At 40.1% G+C, this 20,062-nt stretch overlaps 1 protein-coding gene across 1 annotated transcript; it reads right to left on the bottom strand.

Annotated features, from left to right (window-relative positions):
• Positions 1–3,296: 3,296 nt before the first annotated feature.
• atg101 (autophagy related 101) lies at positions 3,297–15,380 on the bottom strand. The gene is made up of 2 exons (XM_073045037.1): positions 14,971–15,380; positions 3,297–10,938 (listed from the first exon to the last, which is right to left on the bottom strand). The coding sequence occupies exons 1-2, from the start codon at positions 15,220–15,222 to the stop codon at positions 10,534–10,536; spliced, it is 657 nt and encodes a 218-aa protein (XP_072901138.1). The 5' UTR covers positions 15,223–15,380; the 3' UTR covers positions 3,297–10,533.
• Between the last annotated feature and the right edge of the window lie 4,682 nt (positions 15,381–20,062).

Below are 20,062 nucleotides of genomic sequence, written 5' to 3'. Positions count from 1 at the left end.
ATTTCTTTTTCTTAAGAACTGTATGGATTTTTATTTCCCTGTTAGGAAAGGGATAAATGTACTCTTTTTTAAAAGAATCACATGGAACGAAGTCCAATGAGAAAGGTGCTTCTCATCATGCATTTTCGTCCTTATGACCTTACTGCAATTAACTCGGCAGTTTTTCAGTGTTCTGATACAACAACATAAAAGCAAAAGATAAGAGTCTAGATCAGCTTGTTACTTACAATGTTCCCTGCCACAGATGCTTAAAATCATGCTGGAAGAGAGATTATTTTTCAAATATGGAAGCTCCATTCCCCAAGACTTTTGCCAAAATTCCCGATTTTACATAGTCTAGATTGTGAATTTGTCCATACACTAATAGCCAGGTCTAAACAGGATATTTATTTGAATGAGTTTCTTTTTCTATATTCATGTTTTATATTTAGTAAGGATTGAACTTTTCAATGAAATTATCAGCAGCAGAGCACATTTCTGAATATGACCAGTGATCACCTTGGTTCAATCCTGAGCTCTGTTTAGTTTTGAGCCATATAGAAAAAAAACCTTAATCTGCCCTTGTTATGTTTTGCATGTTGCTTTCATAATTACTGCCTCTGTAGTAAATGATACTGAACTCTCAAGCAATAACATTACAATAAATTCATGTCATTGTAGGTTTTGACTTTCCTAATTGATATATTAATGTCAACTAAATTAGCGAACCATAATGACAAGAAATTCTGCAGATGCTAGAAATCAAAAGCAACACACACACAATGCAGGAGGAACTCAGCAGGTCAGGCAGCATCAGTGGAAATGAATAGTCCACGTTTTAGGCCGAGACCCTTCTTCAGAATTGGATACCCAGTTTTGAGTCAATGGTTATGTTCTCTTCCCTATTTGTATTCCTTTTCTAATTAAGAAGTGCAAGAAAATCAGAATATAAATGCAGTTGTTGAAGCATTCACTGAGTAGTCTGTAGAACATGGAAAATCAAAACTTATACATATGATTTGAATGAGGTAAACGAGCTAGTTTACAAAACTATGTGAAGGGAGGGGAGGATAAAAAGAGAAAATGCCTTATTGTCCAATTACTTTGCTTGTGTTTTCCTTTGATCCTGCACCATATCCAGCAATTGAAAACTTGCCAAGTCTGTCGCAGTGCCATTGCTTGTTTACACGAGCAAGAGCAGGTCATTCCAAGGATGGCATCTAAATTCTTACTGAAGTATGGTGGGGGAGGGAAGGCATTTGGTTTTAACCAAAGAAAAATTTATCATTTCGTTAACTGTCACCCTCCAAAATTCTTTGTTCCCATCTTGAATTTTTCCCCCAGTTATGAATAATTTTTCCAGCTTTTGTTTGCACCTCCTGCTAATTACTAAAATGAAAGAAATCTGATTGTCTGACATTTTCTGACAGGAATTAATATGTGTGCTGAGGGTTGGGCATGAATGTGCATTAAAGCTGCTCATTAGGCTCCTGTGAAAAGACAGGGACATTTTATTATAACTTCAGTTTGATGATTTATGGTTTATTTTACACTTTTTAAAGTAAATAAAATTAGTTATACTTGAAAATTGGTGGTTAAATGCAGATGGTGCCTTATTTCCTGTATGAACACTATACATTTTAAATGCTAAAAATTTAATTCTTTATTCTAAAGGGAATTCAAAGCTGTTGTTATAATCTGCAGGAAAAGAACTATGTTGGGAGTAAATCACTGGTTACCGATTATCAAATTATAAACCCTACAAAAAGCAGTTTTTATATATACCTGGAAATATGGATTTAAACAAAGGTCATGGGAAATGGTGACAATTCACGTCATCTCAGTTAACATCTGGCACACTGAGAGATTTATATTACAAGTGGACCTTTCCTTGGACCAAACTTCATTTTGTTTTTGTCCTCCATGCTGACCAATCTCCTGTGTATTTCTAAAATCTTGATTTTATTAGCTTTGGTTAACTCTATTTCCAAATATCATAAAATATAATTTGGTGGCAAATGCAAGAAATGGTAACGAGGTCATTGACTGGCTTAATTTTGCTTTGTGGGGGTGCTTTAAGTAGTTTGCATGTTTGTTTTTCACCTGTATTTGTGGTTATTCTGTGTGTATTTTATGTGTATGCAAACACTGCAGGTTCAGTGAATAATGGCATCCATTTATGATAATTCACTTTGACTTAAAAGCAACCCTTGTAAAACTCAGTCTTGATCCAGTTTCCTAAACTACTTCAAATCAATTTGCAGGTCTTTGATTTTAAAAAAATCTCCCAAAATAATTGCTGTTTTGAATAAGAGCAAACCGTAGTCAACTTCTTCTCTGTGCTAGAAGAGAAGAAATGCATAACAAGACTGAACTGTATCTGAACATGACACTTAGCTGAATGACGAAAGTCTACCAGAATTTTTATTTATTATTATCTTTGGACCTGAGTGGAGATAACCTTGGATATGTTGCACACCTTTTAAACTCACTAAAGAAAATGGGTGAGGCTCCTGTGAAGCTATGACCCAGTGGTAGGAGGCAAGATTTCAGGAAAAAAATAAACACAAATCTCTTTTCATATCATAGAATCCAGTAACGAAAATATAACTCCCAAAAACTCTTGTTGCATAATATCTTTTGTTTAATTCTTTTGTAGTCAATATTTTACCAGGCTTTATTGGTCGATTTATTACTTAAAATACATTATGACTTGATTTTTGAGAAGGTTTTTTGCATGTCAAGTTGTATTTACAATAATTGCATTACATGCCAGTATCCATTTGCAAAATTTACTGTTAGAATATACTACTGATCATGTGGAATGTATTTTAAAATTTAGGTCTTTTTGACCTTTGTTATATTCTTTCTTTAAACATGTTGACTTCATTTAAAGGAAACTTATTTGTACCCTTTCATACATGTTAGTGATAGTATTGTATTACTTTATATATTTCTATGTTAATGAAGTCAACAGAGGTACCTGCAAAAGTCTGACATAATATATAGAAGAGTCTCATTTGAGATTTTTTTTTGGCATGAAGTAAAACTGTACAAAGCTCTTAAGATTTTTGTCTTTAAGTTGAATTGGACCTTTTTTATGTTTGTCCTGGATTCATTCATCCTGGACATGAAAGTTTATACATTTGAATTAAGGTTTTTTAAATTGGTAAATGAAGTGTGGTTATTTTGAAGCACTGTTTTCAAAAGGAATGTACATTGTCATACAGTAGTTGCTCACACAGACACCAAAGATTAACCAATAGCTTTAGGCTTTGACTGTTCCGCTCTTGAATTAACCACTTAACTTCAGTGTCTTATGTGTAATACATTTATTAAAAAAATAGTAATAAATGAATTGTTTCCATACTTAATAGATTTTGATTTTTTTTAAAATCTCATACAGTTTGCCTTTTAAAGGATAAATTTTAAAGATCAAGTTTATTTATTAAGACTCCAAGATCTGAATCAGTCAACCAGGTTTCTCAACTCAAACAACTGTGTCTTTCTCCCCTTCCCATTAAAACAAACATGACCCAAGTGATTCTATCAAGTTTATATTTTTCTCATAACTCCATTCCATTTGTAGTCATTCTTTATATGATGATCACTATTCTACATGCAGTTCTAAATATTATTTTTATTTACTTAGTGTTAAAGAAGATGGTTCACAAAGGCTTTTTCAATTAACACTGCTGTACCTTGGAGCTTTATTATCTTGGTTATTATTCAGTCCTAGATTGCGGTGATTAACTTAAAACATATTACTGATAAACAATATAAGAACAGCTTCTTTGCCTCTGCCATCAGATTTCTGTACCCATGAGCAATACCTCGCTATTCCTCTTTGCTTTTTTAATTGTAATTTATAGTTCTTTTAATGTCTTGCACTGTATTGCTCAGAATCAAGTTTAATATCATTGGCATAGTTGTGAGATTTATTGTTTTGCAGCAGTAGTACTGCACAATACATAAATTTTAAAAATTACACTATGAAATATATGTCAGAAATTAAATAAGAATTAAATGCTGTTACAAAACAAGTTTCACAACACATCACTGATGATAAACCTGACTTTGATTGATTCTCAGATCCCATTCCCTCCTTATCCTCAAGTAAGTTGCTGATAATCATTTCCCAGAAACTAATTTTTAACCAATCCGATATAGTTTTGTTGATTGCCTGTGAGACAGGAAGAGAGAAAGCTGAAACAAAACAGATTTTGGAGAATTATCTCAACAATAACAGCTCCACAAATGTCTAGATTCTAATATTCTAGAATCAGTTGTAAAGTGCAAGGAACTTAACACAAGCCAGTCGGCCAAAATTGATAGAACATTTCAGTACAGATGCTTCAGCCCACAATGTTGTGCCAACCTTATTACCTACTGAGACTGAAAGCAATCTAGCCATTCCCTTCCTTATTGCCCTCCATTTCTCTATCATCCATGTGCCCACCTAAGATTTTCTTAAATGTTCCCAATATATCTGCCTTTACCACTATCCCAGGCAATGTGTTCCATGCACCCACCAGTCTCTGTTTAAAAAAAAACTTATCTCTGACATCCCCCTGTACTTTTCTCCTTATGTCCCCTATTATTGGCCACTTACACCATGGGAAAAAGTCTCTGGCGAGCCATTAGATATATGCCTCTATGAAGTCACTTCTCATTCTTCTTTGCTCCAAAGAGAGAATCCCTATCTCACCCAACCTATCTCATAAGACATGCTCTCTAATCCTGGTAAATCTCTGAACCCTCTCCAAAGTTTCCACATCTTTCCTATAATGAGGTGGCCAATCCAGCAATGTTGAAATTCAGCTTAAACCAATAGGACAAGAGCATGGGTGGCTCAAGTCCCGATCAAGAAGGAAATGAGATGCAATATATTTAAAAGGGTGTTACAGAATTTAGGTTGTAGATGCAGATGGATTGCCAAAGGATGCCGGGATTATACAAAAGGCGAGAGATCAAATGCAAACATTATATAGGGTTGGTGAAGGTTGCAGAAGATTGAAGTTATGGAGGAATTTGAATGCAAGAATTTTAAATTCAGAGTGTTACGCAATGCCAATCAATGAGCAATAGGTGTGACATATTGGAAGGACAGAAGAGTTGGGTTGCAGGGAGAAGTTTTAGTTGAGTGCAAATTTACGGAAAATAGTAACCTAAGCAGGAGAGCACTGAAAAGATAATGAAGCTTGGATTGCAGTTTTATTTATATTTAAACTGAGGCAAGGGTGGAAATTGGTAGCTTTGTGGAACTGGAATGAAATAAGCCCAGTGACAGAATATGTGATGAAAGTTTAACTCAAGTTCAAAAAGAATCAACTCAATTTGTAGTGACAGAAACTGCCTCTAATTTAGGAGCAAAATGACAAACCTTTCAGGGCAGCTGATAATGAGAACTAGGATGTGGACAATCATAGACGGGGCAGCACGGTGTTACTACAACATGACCAAATGGTTTCCTCCCACATTCCAAAAATGCAGGGGTTAGAAGGTTCATTGGTCACATGGTTGCAATTGGGCTGGGTGGACTCGTAGGACAACTCAAAGCATAACAGCATGCAGACATGGTCAAGAATTTCTGTTGTTGTTCAGACCAAACATCAGAATTGGGGGAAAAAATGTGAATGAAGTGACTTTGACTGTGGAATGATTATTGGTGCCAAACAGGGTGATTTGAGTATCTCAAACTGCTGTTCTCCTGGCATTTTCATGCATAACAGTCTAGAATTTTAGAGACTGGTGCAACAAACAAAAAAAAATCCAATGAGCTGTAGTTCAAAACTACAGCTAAGTACTAATTAGTTAAATTAACAAATTAGAAAAAATGCCTTGTCAATGTCAGCGGTCAGCGGAAAATGGCCAGACAGGTTTAAGCTGAAAAGCATTTGACAGTAACACAACTATGTGTTACACAGTGTTGTGTAGATCTGTATCTTTGAACACACATCAAACCTTGAAGGGGATGGGCTACAGCAGCAGAAGACCACAAACACACTCAGTGGTCACTTCATCAGGTACAGGAGGTACCTAATAAAATGGCCAGTGTGTGTAAATCTGTATGTTCCAAAGCAAACTTTACAGCAAATTTATATTATGGAGTTATTGTAATGGGGATTGCAGTAGACAACTCATGCACTGTATAATAATGTACTAAATCAAAGAAAAACTGTTCCAGTGCTACGGAACCTTTTTTCCAGCCGTGGAAGTACAGAGATGGGCTTAACATCTGAAAGAAAGAGTGCTACACTGGCGAGTCAACAGTGATTTTTCATTCTGTCACTGGAGGATGACTTAAGTGAAAAACATCTGACACAGCAGTAGTGCTACCAGCTGCGTCAAAGCTGCCAATACGCATATTTGAGACATTAAAGTGAGCTGTCATATTGAAGAGAACAGTCTCACTGAGAGCCAAGTATTAAACAGGACCAATTTAGTACTCTTTTTACATTAATAATTAAGTGAAACTGGATGTCTATATTAATTGCCTGTCCCCTTAAAACCCTCACTAACTTTTACAGATGCACTGTGGAAAGCATTCTTCTAGGGTGCATCACAACCTGGTATGGAAGTTGTCCTGTCAACTTCCGGAAGAAGCTGTGGAAGATCGTGAACCTAGCCCAGCACATCACACAAACCAACCTTCCATCCTTGGACTCACTTTACACGGCTTGCTGACGGAGCAATGCTGCCAGGATAATCAAGAACACGACCCACCCAGCCAACACACTTTTTGTCCCTCTTCCCTCCAGAAGGTTCAGGAGCTTGAAGATTCGTACGGCCAGATTTGGGAACAGCTTCTTTCCAACTGTGATAAGACCGCTGAATGGATCCTGACCCGGATCTGGGCCGTACCTTCCAAATATCCGGACCTGACTTGCACTACCTTACTTTCCCTTTTCTATTTTCTAATTATGATTTATAATTTAAATTTTTGTTATATTTACTTTGATTTGTACTTCAGGGAGCGCAAAGCGCAGAATCAAATATCACTGTGATGATTGTACGCACTAGTATCAATAGTTTGGTGACAATAAAGTAATTCATGGTCTCCCTTGATTGTCTCCCCAAGATTGAAGGGTTGGCTCAGAGAGTGCTGCACCTTGTTCAGCTAGTGCATCTTTAAAAAACAGAACATCTCAAGCTCTAAAAATTGTTGTCAAATACGGTAAGCTTGCTGACTCCTTGTATACAAAAACAGAAGTTTTAGTTGAGCTAGAGCACTGCAGTTAAACTGAGGTAGCAGTGGATGCTTGTTATTCACTGTACCTGCCTACACAGCTGATTCTACATAGGAGCCTGTTTCACCGGTCAGTAATAACATAGCTGAACTGTGCTTCTACTTGCTTTATTCCAATTGTCATGAAAACACAAGAGGTGTAGGTTAACCTGCTGAGTATTTCCAACATTCTCTTTTTTATTTTAGATTTCCAGCATTCAGTATTTTTTGCTTTTATTTGTTCTAGATTGCTTGATGGTGAACCTTATGTGTTGGAGGACTGTTGTAGTAGGAGCAGATTATGTAGACGAACTTTGGTTTATGCTAGTTCTCCAGATACAGTGGAAGAAATGGACCAATGTTCATGTCCTCTCCCAGGCCAACGCCTCCATCACTGAGGGCCTGGCCACAATCAGTCAGCTATGTTGTGCGGACAATTTGCATCCCCAAGACCTGGCTCCTGCAATTCTGAGTCTGCAATGGGAAGAGATTACCAGGGAGACAAAGTGAAATATTCAAGGACATTTCTATGGTTCCATGAAGACATGCAACATTCCCATTGATTCCTGGGAAACTGGACATTAACTGTCCAGGGTGGTGGAGAAGATTGTGCATCACAGACCTGTATAGGCAGCAGAAGGAGTGCACCACCTCACAAACTCTGCAACCATTCATTCTACCAGCCACCATTTTCTCTGGGGTCCACAGTTCCCTACTTTGGCCTCATTAGCCACCTCAGAACCTCAAAATTGCACTGGAAGTCAGTCATCCTAGGAGTCCCCCTGAAATAATGATTAGCCATGCATAACAGAAATGTATCTTGAAGGTTATGATAGTCCTTCAATCACAGGTTTATGAGATCAATAGTTGTAGAATTAGGGTTAGTCCTACCACTAATCCTAATGAATTCCCTCAATCCAAGTTTAAAGCATAGTCAGTAACAGCCGTAAGTAATTAAAATATTCAAATCCTATAGAATTGCCAAAGGAGGTCATCTGAATTAAAACTGAAGTGATTAACTATTTGGTACAGAACTGATGGTTTGAGTTTTCTCAAAAGAAAAATTACATATTAAACTGAAATAGCTTTAATGATCAAATTGAGTAATTCCTAATAGTTTTTAGCATTGTTGTGCTGTACAAATCCTATTTAAACATCTCACATAACACTTGTAGCTAAATCTTACAATTAACATCATTTGTCTAATGTGTATGTCTTGGTGAAGTTGTTAACTTCTGCAAGAATATTTATAATTTATCTTTAAAGATTTAAGCATAGCTTAGCACTCTGCACTCATTTTTCCCTTCATTCCTGTTCTGAAGGCACTGGCTTCTTCTAGTGTTATAATTCTGCGACATCCAAATCATCCTTCTTCATGCAACTGCCCACTGTAAGCCTTCTGACTGCAAAATTGGCATAGTGGCAGCCTGCTTGTCAGCAAGCCTGCACTGTGTAGCAACAGATACTGGATAACACTCAAAAGTGTTTGTTGTGCCTCTTCTGTGCCCCAAGGCTCTAGACCAGGAGTTCCCAACCTTTTTTATGCCATGAACCAATACCATTAAGCAAGGGGTCCACGGACCGCAAGTACGGAACCCCTGCTCTAGATCAACTGTAATACACCTGGTTGCAAAGCAACTGAAAATCAGAAAACTCAACACACCAATCTCATGACTAAATTTGGACTATTGATCATATTAATACAACCTTCAGTAGAAAGTGCTGGAGAAGCCACATTTGGAGGTTATGTATGAGAATTTCTACTCATCTCCAAGGTTTGGCAACTTCCAGCATATATTTACAGTTAGGCATGACTGTTTATCAATTAGAGATAAGGAGATCAAGGTTTAACAGAATACAAGATATAGGCTGTTCAACCTCAATTTATTGATGGTTTCGTCTGGCTGCCTATGCCACCCCAATGTTTGTTAAATGCCCAGAGATGCACCAGTAGGTTGGATGGAGGAGGGACATGTTTGTAGTTGAGATGGTTTGAAGATGGCATATTTGTGAGTTGAATTTCGGAACTACATCCTGCTTCTCCAACATCAGAAAAGTGATACTTAAACTCTCAAAATTGAACCAGGTTATAGTAGATCTTATGGTCTTATCTCTACCAGTGAATTTGTGCTGCAAGGACTGGGTAGTTTTAATTCGTTAAGAACCAGTAGTCCCTTCTGAATATGCAAAGCCATAGACAGAGCTAAGTGACTGGGCATTTCCTAGATCATATAAGGAGAAATTTAGTTCCTCTATAAGTGAGCCTCTGAGTTTCTATGCATATTAGAAAGCTTGGTATGAGAAAAAGAAACACCTCATTAACCTTTCCAGTATGAAAACTATGTCTAATTTGTATTCATGCCATTAAGTAATTTATTGGATATATTCACTATACAAATGCAAAAGTAATATTGAAATTAAAACAGGAAGTGCACAAGTCCTTCCTGATGATAACATAGAGAATGACTGACCCTCCCCATGTAACCAGCTCCTTTGACAGTGTCAGTGCTTAGGTTTTGATACTCTCTTTACAAATGCCATCTTCCCAGCATTTCCTTCCCAATTCCTTTTATGAGATTAAATGGTGCAAAGTTTTGCTGCAGTGATAAATGGCTCTAGACCTGTACATTGTCAACACAGGTGACCTGTCTAGAACCACAATTTAACCACTCGAGTAAGCAAATAATCCAAACAGACTTCCTGTTTATTTGGTTTTATCACAGAAGATTATTTGAAAATTATGACATTATTTCCAAACTCCACTTCAGAACACCATATCCACACTAATACTTTAAATTTAATTGGTATAACTTTTAGCTTCTCTTTACCACTCTCTGTCACCCCTTCCATTTTCTCCATAAAAGGGAAACTAATGCTAGGGCACTATTTCATAGATGCTAGCAACCATCTTTTAATAGTTACCTATAGAATCAATACCAGATAAGCTTTCTTCTCTGAATGACACTACTTATGTCACTGGCCATTTCATTGTCTATATACGTAAGATGCTTTCCAAGGATCTGAGAGGAAATTCTCACCAGTTAATAACAGTCAATGCTTCTCCTTTCTGGAGCCTTTTCCAGCAACTTAATACAGTTTTCTGACCATCTTTGAGCATGTAACAAAATAAATATATTTATCACCTTTCTGCTGGGCAACACAAACAATATAAAAATTTGAAAGATATTGCACAGCTCATTCCATGAGATTTTAAAATGGACAGACACTTAAAAGTTGTCTGAAGGAAATAAAACACCAGAAGCAAACTGCTAAGGGAAGTAAATTAAAAAGTGCAACAGAATGTTTCCTGATAATTATTTGCTAGGTTATAAAGCCAGGGTGTCCTTGATCAATCTCCTCATGGTGGTACTAACAGATGTTCCAAGAGAATCAGTGATCTGGTAGGTAATTTTGTACAGATAGGGTTGAACGTCTCTTAAGCTTGTATCAAAGACATTGTCCACCTCCGACTGTGTGGGCATTTTGGGCAGGTACTCGTGTCTGTTCATCACCTCTATAATGTTGATGATCTTCTCGCCCAGTTTCTCGCCCACCTTCTCCCTGCAGATTTGCCTCTCCTGCTCATTAGCCAAGTTCACCACATTGAGTTTGAAGGTCCACATCTCCCACGGGATACACTCATCAGAGAACGGCCAGCGTGACTTCTTCTTCTGGTAGAATTCCAGGGAAATCTGACCGCTCCCATCACTGCCAGAGTTACGAAGAGCATCCTAGAGTCAAAGGAGAAAAACAAAAAGCAGGAGGAAGGCTGTTGGTAGGTTCCATCATTCCAGAAATATCAACAAATCCTTATTGTTCAATGTCCCACTTTCAAAGTTTAGGGTACAGTACCTCTAAACTGTGCAGGCAAAAAAAAAATCTTGTTATTTCTGAATTTCCACAGAGTGCTTCAGATTTTCCCAACTGGAGGTGGTAGTGAGTATAGAGAGAATTATCTAGAGATCATTGTCCCTAATTGGTATTAAAGTACTTTATTAGGATACTTTATTAGGATACTTTTGTTTAAGGCAGATAGGGACAGACTGTCTCCCTTCTAATACATGGAGCAGAATTAGGCCATTCAGCCATAAGACCATGAGAAGATAAGACATAGGAGCAGGATTAGGCCCTCTGGCCCATCAAGTCTGCTCCACCATTCAATCATGGCTGATCCTTTTTTTTCTCCTCCTCAACCCCATTTCCTGGCCTACTCCCCATAATCTTTGATGCCATGTTCGATCAAGAACCTATCAATCTCTGCCTTAAATACACCCAACGACCTGGCCTCCACAGCTGCCTGTGGCAACAAATTCCACAATTTCACCACCATTCAGTTAAAGAATGCACCAGCCCATCGAGTCTGCCCCACCATTCTGATTCGCTTTCCCTCTCAACCCCTGCCTTCTCCTTGTAACCTCTGACAGCCTTACTAATCAAGAACCTATCAACCTCCGCTTTAAATACACCCAATGACTTGGTTTCCACAGTTGCTGTAGCACTGGATCCCACAGATTCATCAACTTCTGGACAAATAAATTCCTCCACTTCTCCGTTCTAAAGAGACGTCCTTCTAATCTGAAATTGTTCAAAGTTCAAAGTAGATTTGTTATCAAACTACATATATGTCACCATATACAACCCTGAGATTCATTTTCTTCTGGGCATACTCAATAAATCCATAATAGAATAATAATAGAATTAATGAAAGACCGCACCGACTTGGGCATTCAACCAGTGTGTAAAAGACAACAAACTGTGCAAATACAAAAAGAAAGAATAATAAGTAACTAAGCAATAAATACCAAGAACATGAGGTGAAGAGTCATTGGTTGTGGAAACATTTCAATGATGGGACAAGAGAAGTTAAATGGAGTTATCCCCTTTGTTCAAAAGTCTGATGGTTGAGGGATAATAACTTCCTGAACTTGGTGGTGTGAGTCTTAAGGCTCCTGTACCTTCTTCCTGATGGCAGCAGTGAGAGGAGAGCATGTCCCAGGTGGTGCGAGTCCTGATGATGGATGCTACTTTCCTGCAACAACACTTCATGTAGACGTGCTCAATAGTGGGGAGGGCCTTGCCCGCGATGGACTGGGCCATATCCACTACTTTAGGTAGGATCTTCCATTCAAAGGCAGTGGTGTTTCCATACCAGGCTGTGATGCAGTCAGTCAGTATACTCTAACTACATAAAGCATGTACAAAAGACAGCAAACAGGCAATTTATAAACAAAAAGGCTCCACAAACAGTAATTTGTGATGGTCATATATCACATTCTTTGTTACTTTGATTGGGGGATAAATACAGGATTGGACACCAGGAATAATTCCCTAACACAAAGTACACAGCAGGTACTGGGGTCAAAGCAACACGTACAACAAGCTGGAGGAACTCAGCAGGTCGGGCAGCATCCATGGAAACGAGCAGTCAATGTTTCGGGCAGAGACCCTTCGTCAGGAATAATTCCCCAACTCATTTTTTTCATTAAAGTTTGTCATGTGGTGGCTTATATACATTTGAATGGAATTGGAACTGATTTATTATTGTCACATGTACCAAGATACAGTGAAAAGCTTGCCTTGCTTACTATAAACACAAAATATTTTGTGGATGCTGGAAAATGCTGGAGGAACTCAGCGGGTCAGGCAGTGTCTATGGAGAGGAAAAAGGAATCACGCTGAGTCCTGCTGAAGGGTCTCAGTCTGAAACATAGATAGATTGTTTATTCCTCTCCATTGATGCTGCCTGACCTGCTGCAATCCTCCAGCATTTAGTATGTCTTGCATACTGTTCATACAGATCAAATCATTGTATGGGGTGTTAAGGGAGAACAAGGTAAAATGATAACAATGCAGAATAATTTGTAACAGTAACAGAAAGTGCAATGCAGGTAAACAATAAAGTGTCAGATCATCACAGGGGGAGGAGGAGGAGGACATACAAACACCTTACAGATGAAGTTGGAACAAACTCCCACACTCCCAACACCCCAAGCTGTAATAGTGTCATGCTAACCGCCACACTACTGCAGTGCCTACTGTGTATGTAAGAAAATTAATCTCCGTTGAATATGATGACATATGCATACTTTGATAATAAATTTATTTTTACTTTGAAATATTCTTCAGCTTTCTTTGAAATTTGAGAAACATGATGAAGCCACTCTTACTGCCTTTGAAAAATACCTCCTTAGAAACTATAATTTTTACTAAGTTACTTTCAACTGTTCCAGATCACCTTTAGTGACCTGTGCCCAAACTCTGTTTGAGAACAAAATCTAAAAGGTACTAAGTCGAGCCTGCTCTGCCATTCAAGTGGCTGATCCACTTTGTCTTGTCAACTCTTCCGCCTATTTTACTAACAGCCTGCTTCTCTTAAGACACCATATCTACTAATCTTAGCTTTGACAATGTTCAATGAATAAATATACATAGCCCTCAGAAGGAGAGAATTTCAAATACTGATAATCCCTTGTGTAAATGAATATTCCCTCACCTCACTCCAAAACAAACATCATATCATGTGATCGATCATATCCTCAAGTTCTTGAACTTCATGGTGTGGAATGGCATTCACCTTGTCAACACTTCTCAAAATCTTATATACCAGTGGCATCACACTTTTTTTCTGAATTCCAGTGAGTTTAGCTCTCCTCCGCATCCATCTCATGGAGCACCAGTGCAGACTCAGGAGGTGTTATATAAACGGAAGCATCACTATCATGATTGTGAGATTCAATGCCATCAGTTATAACCTCAAAATAACATAATTCCTTAGTCCTTCATAGAGTCTTCAAACTCCTCAAAGACATTGCAGGCATTCTCAAAGACATTGTAGGCAGAGCAGACTCGATGGGCCGAATGGGCTAATTCTGCTCCTGTATCTTATATGGTCTTATCAGTCAGGGCATGAAGGGATACCGGGAGAAGGCAGGAGATTGGGGCTGACAGCGTAAGTGGATTAGCCATGATGAAATGGCAGAGCAGACTTGGTGGGTCAAATGACCCTAATTCGGCTCCTGTATCTTATGGTTTTATAATCTAGTCTCATCTCTCCAATTTGAGAGAGCCTTTCATTTAATAGCCTTTTGTTTCAACTTTTCAGAGTATTAAGACATTAACACACTCGAAGCGGAAAAGCAACTCCAAGAAATAACGCTATCTCTGAGAACTGGCCCAAACTACAAACACTTGCCACTCATTTAAGGTCATGACACTCACACCTCCCTGTCCTCTATGCCGCTTGTAATACCCAAGAAACACCAGTCTGCACCTGCATATTCCAGTATTAAAAGGAACGAACTCATATGATTCATTCCATTTCTGGAATTATTTTAACTGGTTTTGCATCAATCTTAAATAGTAGCATTCTTATCTCTGAGCAAAAGATCATGTATTAAGGTTCGTATCAGACTGACTAATATAAACCAAGTTGATATTTTAGTCCAGAACAACGTTTTTATATTCGAGAGAGCAAATGGAACCTCACTCAGTTTGGTCCCTTAAGGCCTTGCCCTGAGGTGAAACCTTAGCCTCGAGTTTGTGTTCATTTCACTTAAAGTGGGGCCATAGCCAGGGGCGATAAATGTAGGCCTTCCGTACGTTATGGAACGAATGCCGTTTGTTACTAACAATCGAACTACTTTGACTTCAAAGAAGTACAATGAACGGCTAACGGTAAATTGACCACTAACTCGTTTCATAACGAGGCAGGTTTTATATGCGGGACCCACTTACTCTACTAGAACAATCTAGTCGAAGCACACCTTAAACTCGCCTACTGATCTGCGCAATGTGCGGTCCAGCTCGTCCGAAGACACTCTCACGTAGGTGCAGTCGACGAAGTCGCAGTCGACATCTTCGGTGCCCACGGTGCCGATCGAGTAGGTGCCCTCCTTCTTGTAATGAAATTTCCCCGAGCTCCTGTGCAGAAGCACGGTGTGGAGGACCGCCAGCACCGTTTCCTCGATCTGTCTGGCTTCTACCGTCAGCTCCAGAGTCTGGGATCTACAGTTCATCCTCGCACCGATGAGCCAGATCTCCGCTATTAACCGGGTTGCAATTGCCGTGGACTGATACTAACAGCACCTTGAGGAAGCAATGTAACCATTTACCAACATATAGAACGCGGACAGTCTCGGCTACAATGTAAACATTCTGGTCGGTGACGTCATTGTGATTGGGCAGAAGGCGGGGAAATGGCAGTCACTACAGAATCCTGACTAGGACAAAACACTCCAAGCCGTTTATGCGGAATGTTTGCAAACTCCTTTCCAAAAGTATCAGCCCCTGCATCAGCCAGTGCATTGGTAGGCGGGCGGGGAATTCTGTTCGCTATACAGCAAAAAAATAGAAAATGTTGAGAATACTCAATAGGTCAGATAGCATCCTGCGGTCAGTCCTGATGAAGGGCTCGGCTCGAAACGTCGGCTCTTTATTCCTTTCCATAGATGCTGCCCGACCTGCTGACTTCTGAAAGTGTTGCTCTGGATTTCCAGCATTTGCAGAATCTCTTGTGTTCAGGTCGGAGACACTTAATTCAACAAATAAAGCAAGTTTTCTTGGCAAACAACATACTTGTGTTTCCTTCCTGTCCTGATACTTGGAAGAGGATTTCGAGAGACGATAGCTTGGAAAATAAATGACTGCAAATGAGTATGACCCAAGTTTGAAATGTCTAATACCAGAGGGCATGCATTTAAGGTAAAGGGGATAAGTTCAAAGGACATTGGAGGGAAAAGGTGTTTCCACAGAGAGTGGAGGGTGCTGGAATGTGCTGCCTGTGGTGATGGTAAAAGCAGATACATTAGGGATTTCTAAGATGTTTAGATAGACACATAAATGTGAGAGAAATGTCATAGAGAAGTACAGCACAGAAACAAGCCCTTTGGCCCATCTAGTCCATGCCAAAACCATTTAAACTACCTACTCCCATCGACCTGCACTGGGACCATTGCTGTACATTATCTAGCCAAACTTTGCTTAAAGTTGATTTCAAGCTCACATGCACTACTTGTGCTGACAGCTCAGTCCACGCTCTCACCACCCTCTGAGTAAAAAAATGCCCTCATGTTCCCCTTAAAATTTTTCACCTTTCACGCTCAATGACTTCCGATTGTAGTTCCACCCAACCTCAGTGGAAAAGGACTGTTTGCATTTACCCTATCTATACCCCTCATAATTTTGTATCCATCTATCAAATCTCCTCTCAATCTTCTACATTCAGAGAAATATAGTTTTAACCTATTCAGTCTTTCCTTATAACTTAGGTCCTCCAGACCAGGCAACATCCTTGCAGATTTTCTCTGTATTCTTTGTCTTATTTACATCTTTCCTGAAGGCAGATGTAGGTGACCAAAACTGCACAAAATACTCCAAATTTGGCCTCACCAACATCTTATACAACTTCAACATAACATCCCATCTTCTATACTCAATGAAGGCCAACGTACCAAAGCTTTCTTTATGACCCTGCTTACCTGTGATGGCACTTTCCACAAATTATGGACCTCTATTCCCAAATCCCATTGTTCTACCACACTCTTCAGTCCCCTTCCATTCACTGTGTAAGACCTACACTGGATGGTCCCACTGAAGTGCAAAACTTTGCACCTGTCTGCATTAAATTCCATCTCTCATTTTTCCAGCTCCCTCTGCAAGCCATGATGGTCTTTCTCACTGTCCACTACATCCCTAATCTCAGCGTCATCCACAAATTTGCTGATCCAGTAAACACGTTATCATCTAGATCATTGATATTGATGACAAACTTCAAAGGACCCGGCAAAGATCCCTGCGGCACACCACTAGTCTCAGGCCTCCAGTCAGAGGTGTAACCCTCTAATACCATTCTCTGGCTTCTCCCACAAAGCCAATGTCTAATCCAATTTACTACTTCATCTTGAATGCCGAGCGACTGAATCTTCCTGACCAGCCTTCCATGCAGGACTTTGTCAAATGCCTTGCTAAAGTCCATGTAGACAACATCCACTGCCTTGCCTTCATCCACTTTCCACTTCCTCAAAAAACTCTATAAGATTGGTTAGACATGACCTACCATGAACAAAGTCATGCTTAGTACCCTTTCATCAGTCCATGTCTATCCAAATATTTAAATATCTGGTCCCTTAGAAAACCTTCCAATAACTTTCCCACAGCTGATGTCAGACACACCGGCCTATAATTTCCTGGTTTATGTTTACAGCCTTTTATTAAACAACATTGGCTATCCTCCAATCCTCTGGTACCTTTCCCGTCGCTGAGGATGCCATCAAAATTGGCCTTCCTCCAATTCAGAATCTCAACCCACAGACCAGACCTATCTCTGTATATTTACTTTGGAACTAATAGCATTGTGGTCACCAAATGCAAAGTGTTCCCCTGACACAAACTTCTGTCACCTACCCTCCTCACTCCCTAATAACAGATCCAGTATTGCACGCTCTCTCATTGGGACTTCAATATACTGATGAAGGAAACTTTCCTGAACATGTTTGACAAACTCTATCCCATTCAGCCCTTTTATAGAATGGGATTCGCAGTCAATATGTGGAAAATTAAAATCATCTACTATAACAACGTTATGTTTCTTGTAACAATCTGCGACCTCTTTGCAAATTTGTTCCTCTAAATCCCTAGGACTGTTGTGTGGTCTGTAATATAGCCTCATTAACATGGTCATACCTTTCTTATTCTTCAGTTCCACCCGTAACGCCTCACAAATGAGTTCTCCAGTCTGTCCATGACATTTTCCCTGACTAGTAATGCCACCCCTCCTCTTTTAATCCCTCCCGTTCTGTCACATCAAAAATAACAGAACCCCAAAATATTAAGCGGCCAGTCCTGCTCCTCCTGCAACCAAGTCTCAATGTCATGACTCCCAGGTGTAGATCCATGCCCTGGGCACGTCCGCCTGCCCTACCATACTTACATTGAAATGTATCCAGCTCAGGACACAGTCGCACCGTGCGCCTTTATGATTCCTGACTACGTCTAAGGTCTTACCAACATCCACCTCCACAACCTCTCCATTAACTATTCCAGCACTCTGGTTCACATTGCCCTGCAACTCTAGTTTAAACCCACTGAGCAGCATTATTCCTGCTAGGATATTAGTCCCTCTCCAGTTCAGGGGCAAACTATCCCTTCTGTACAGGTCCCACCTTCCGTGGAAAAGGATGATCCAAAAATCGTATGTCTTCCTTCCTACACCAACTCCTTAACCACATGTTAAACTGTATAGTCTTCCTAGTCCTGGCCTCACTAGCACATGGCACGGGTAGCAATCTTGAGATCACAACCCTGGAGTCCTGTCCTTTAACTTAGCACCTAACTCCTTACACTCCCAATGCAGAACCTCATCACTCATCCTACCTATGTCATTGGTAACTACATGGACCGTGACCTCTAACTGCTCACCATCCCATCGAGAATGCCGAGGACTCAATTCAAGGTGACCGGGACTCTGGCACCCGGGAAGCAACATTCTATCTGGGAATCTCGTTCTTGCCCACAGAACCTCCCTTCTGTTCCTCTAATTAACAAATCTCTCATTGCTACAGCGCGCCTCTTCTCCCCCCTTTCCTTCTGAGTCACAGGGCCAGACTCAGTTCCAGAGCCCAACTACTATGACTTTCTAGGTCATCCTCACCCCCCCCCCCCACCCCCAACAGTATCCAAAGTGATATACCTGTTGTTGAGTGGGATGCCACAGTGGCACTCTGCACTGGCTCCTTAACCCCTTTCCCCTTCTTGACTGTCAGCCAGTCTTTCCTGTGTACTGCACCCTGGGGTGTTACCTCCTCACTAAGTGTCCAATCTATCACTCCCTCAGCCTCCCGAATGATCTGAAGTCCATCCAGTTCCAGCTCCAACTCCTCAACGTGGATTGTTGGAAGTTTCAGCTGGATGCACTTCTCGCAGTTGTAGACGTTAGGGACACTGGAGGTCTCCCTGCCTTCCCACATCCCACAAGAGGAGCATTCAGCTATCCTGCCTGGCATCTCTACTGTCCTAATTGGGCAAATGTAAAGAAGGGAAGGAAAAAGGCTCTACCTAAAGCTTTTCTCTTTTTTTTTTGTTTTCTTTGACTGAAGCCTCTCTGCTGAAGTCTTGAAGAGCTAAAGCCTCAACCACACTGACTATGTCGACTCTGGCAATGGCTGCTGCACTTGCCCCTGCCTTTCTTTAATGGAAGGATATGGACATTGTGTGGGCAGGAGGGATTAGTTCAGTTGGCCATTTGATTACTAATTTAATTAGTCCAACACAACAATGCGGGCAGAAGGACCTGTTTTTCTGTGTTGTACTGCTCTATGTTCTATGATACTAGTTTTCAAAGTGAACTAGCTTCTTATTCTAGGTAAATAAAAGATCATATAAAAGCAGGAAATGCTGGAAATACTTAGCAGGTCAGGGCGTATCTGTGGGAAAAGAAGACGGTTGATTTCTCAGATTGAAGATCCTACACCAAGTTAATAAAATGTTTTATCTAATCATGTGGCAATTGGGGTGTATGGTGTTTCCAGGGATGGGTAGCTCCTCTGGTAAAAGGGTTTGTTGTATCCCCCTTGAATCCACCTTTGTCCTCACCTGTGGCTCCAAGTAGTTGTTTGCAGGTGATAGTGGCCACACCGCTTCGATGAGTGGTCCAAACCAGGTGAGGGCAGCTGGTTTGCCTGAGATCGCGATAAGCCTGTCCTAGCATGCGAAGTCAGTTTCAGTGGACTGGGCAGATGAGATCACCAGTGAGATCCGACAGCCAGGAAAGCAGTTCTGCAGCCCTCGCGGTAGAGAGAAGGGCATAGCGAGGCACAGAAGATGTCATGGCCATTCACTGCATCCAAGGAGACCTCCAGT

Source organism: Hemitrygon akajei, chromosome 5, assembly GCF_048418815.1.
Source record: "Hemitrygon akajei chromosome 5, sHemAka1.3, whole genome shotgun sequence".
NCBI lineage: Eukaryota > Metazoa > Chordata > Chondrichthyes > Myliobatiformes > Dasyatidae > Hemitrygon > Hemitrygon akajei.
Note: the sequence above shows the minus strand (reverse complement) of the source record. Positions and strands in the feature narration are given on the sequence as shown.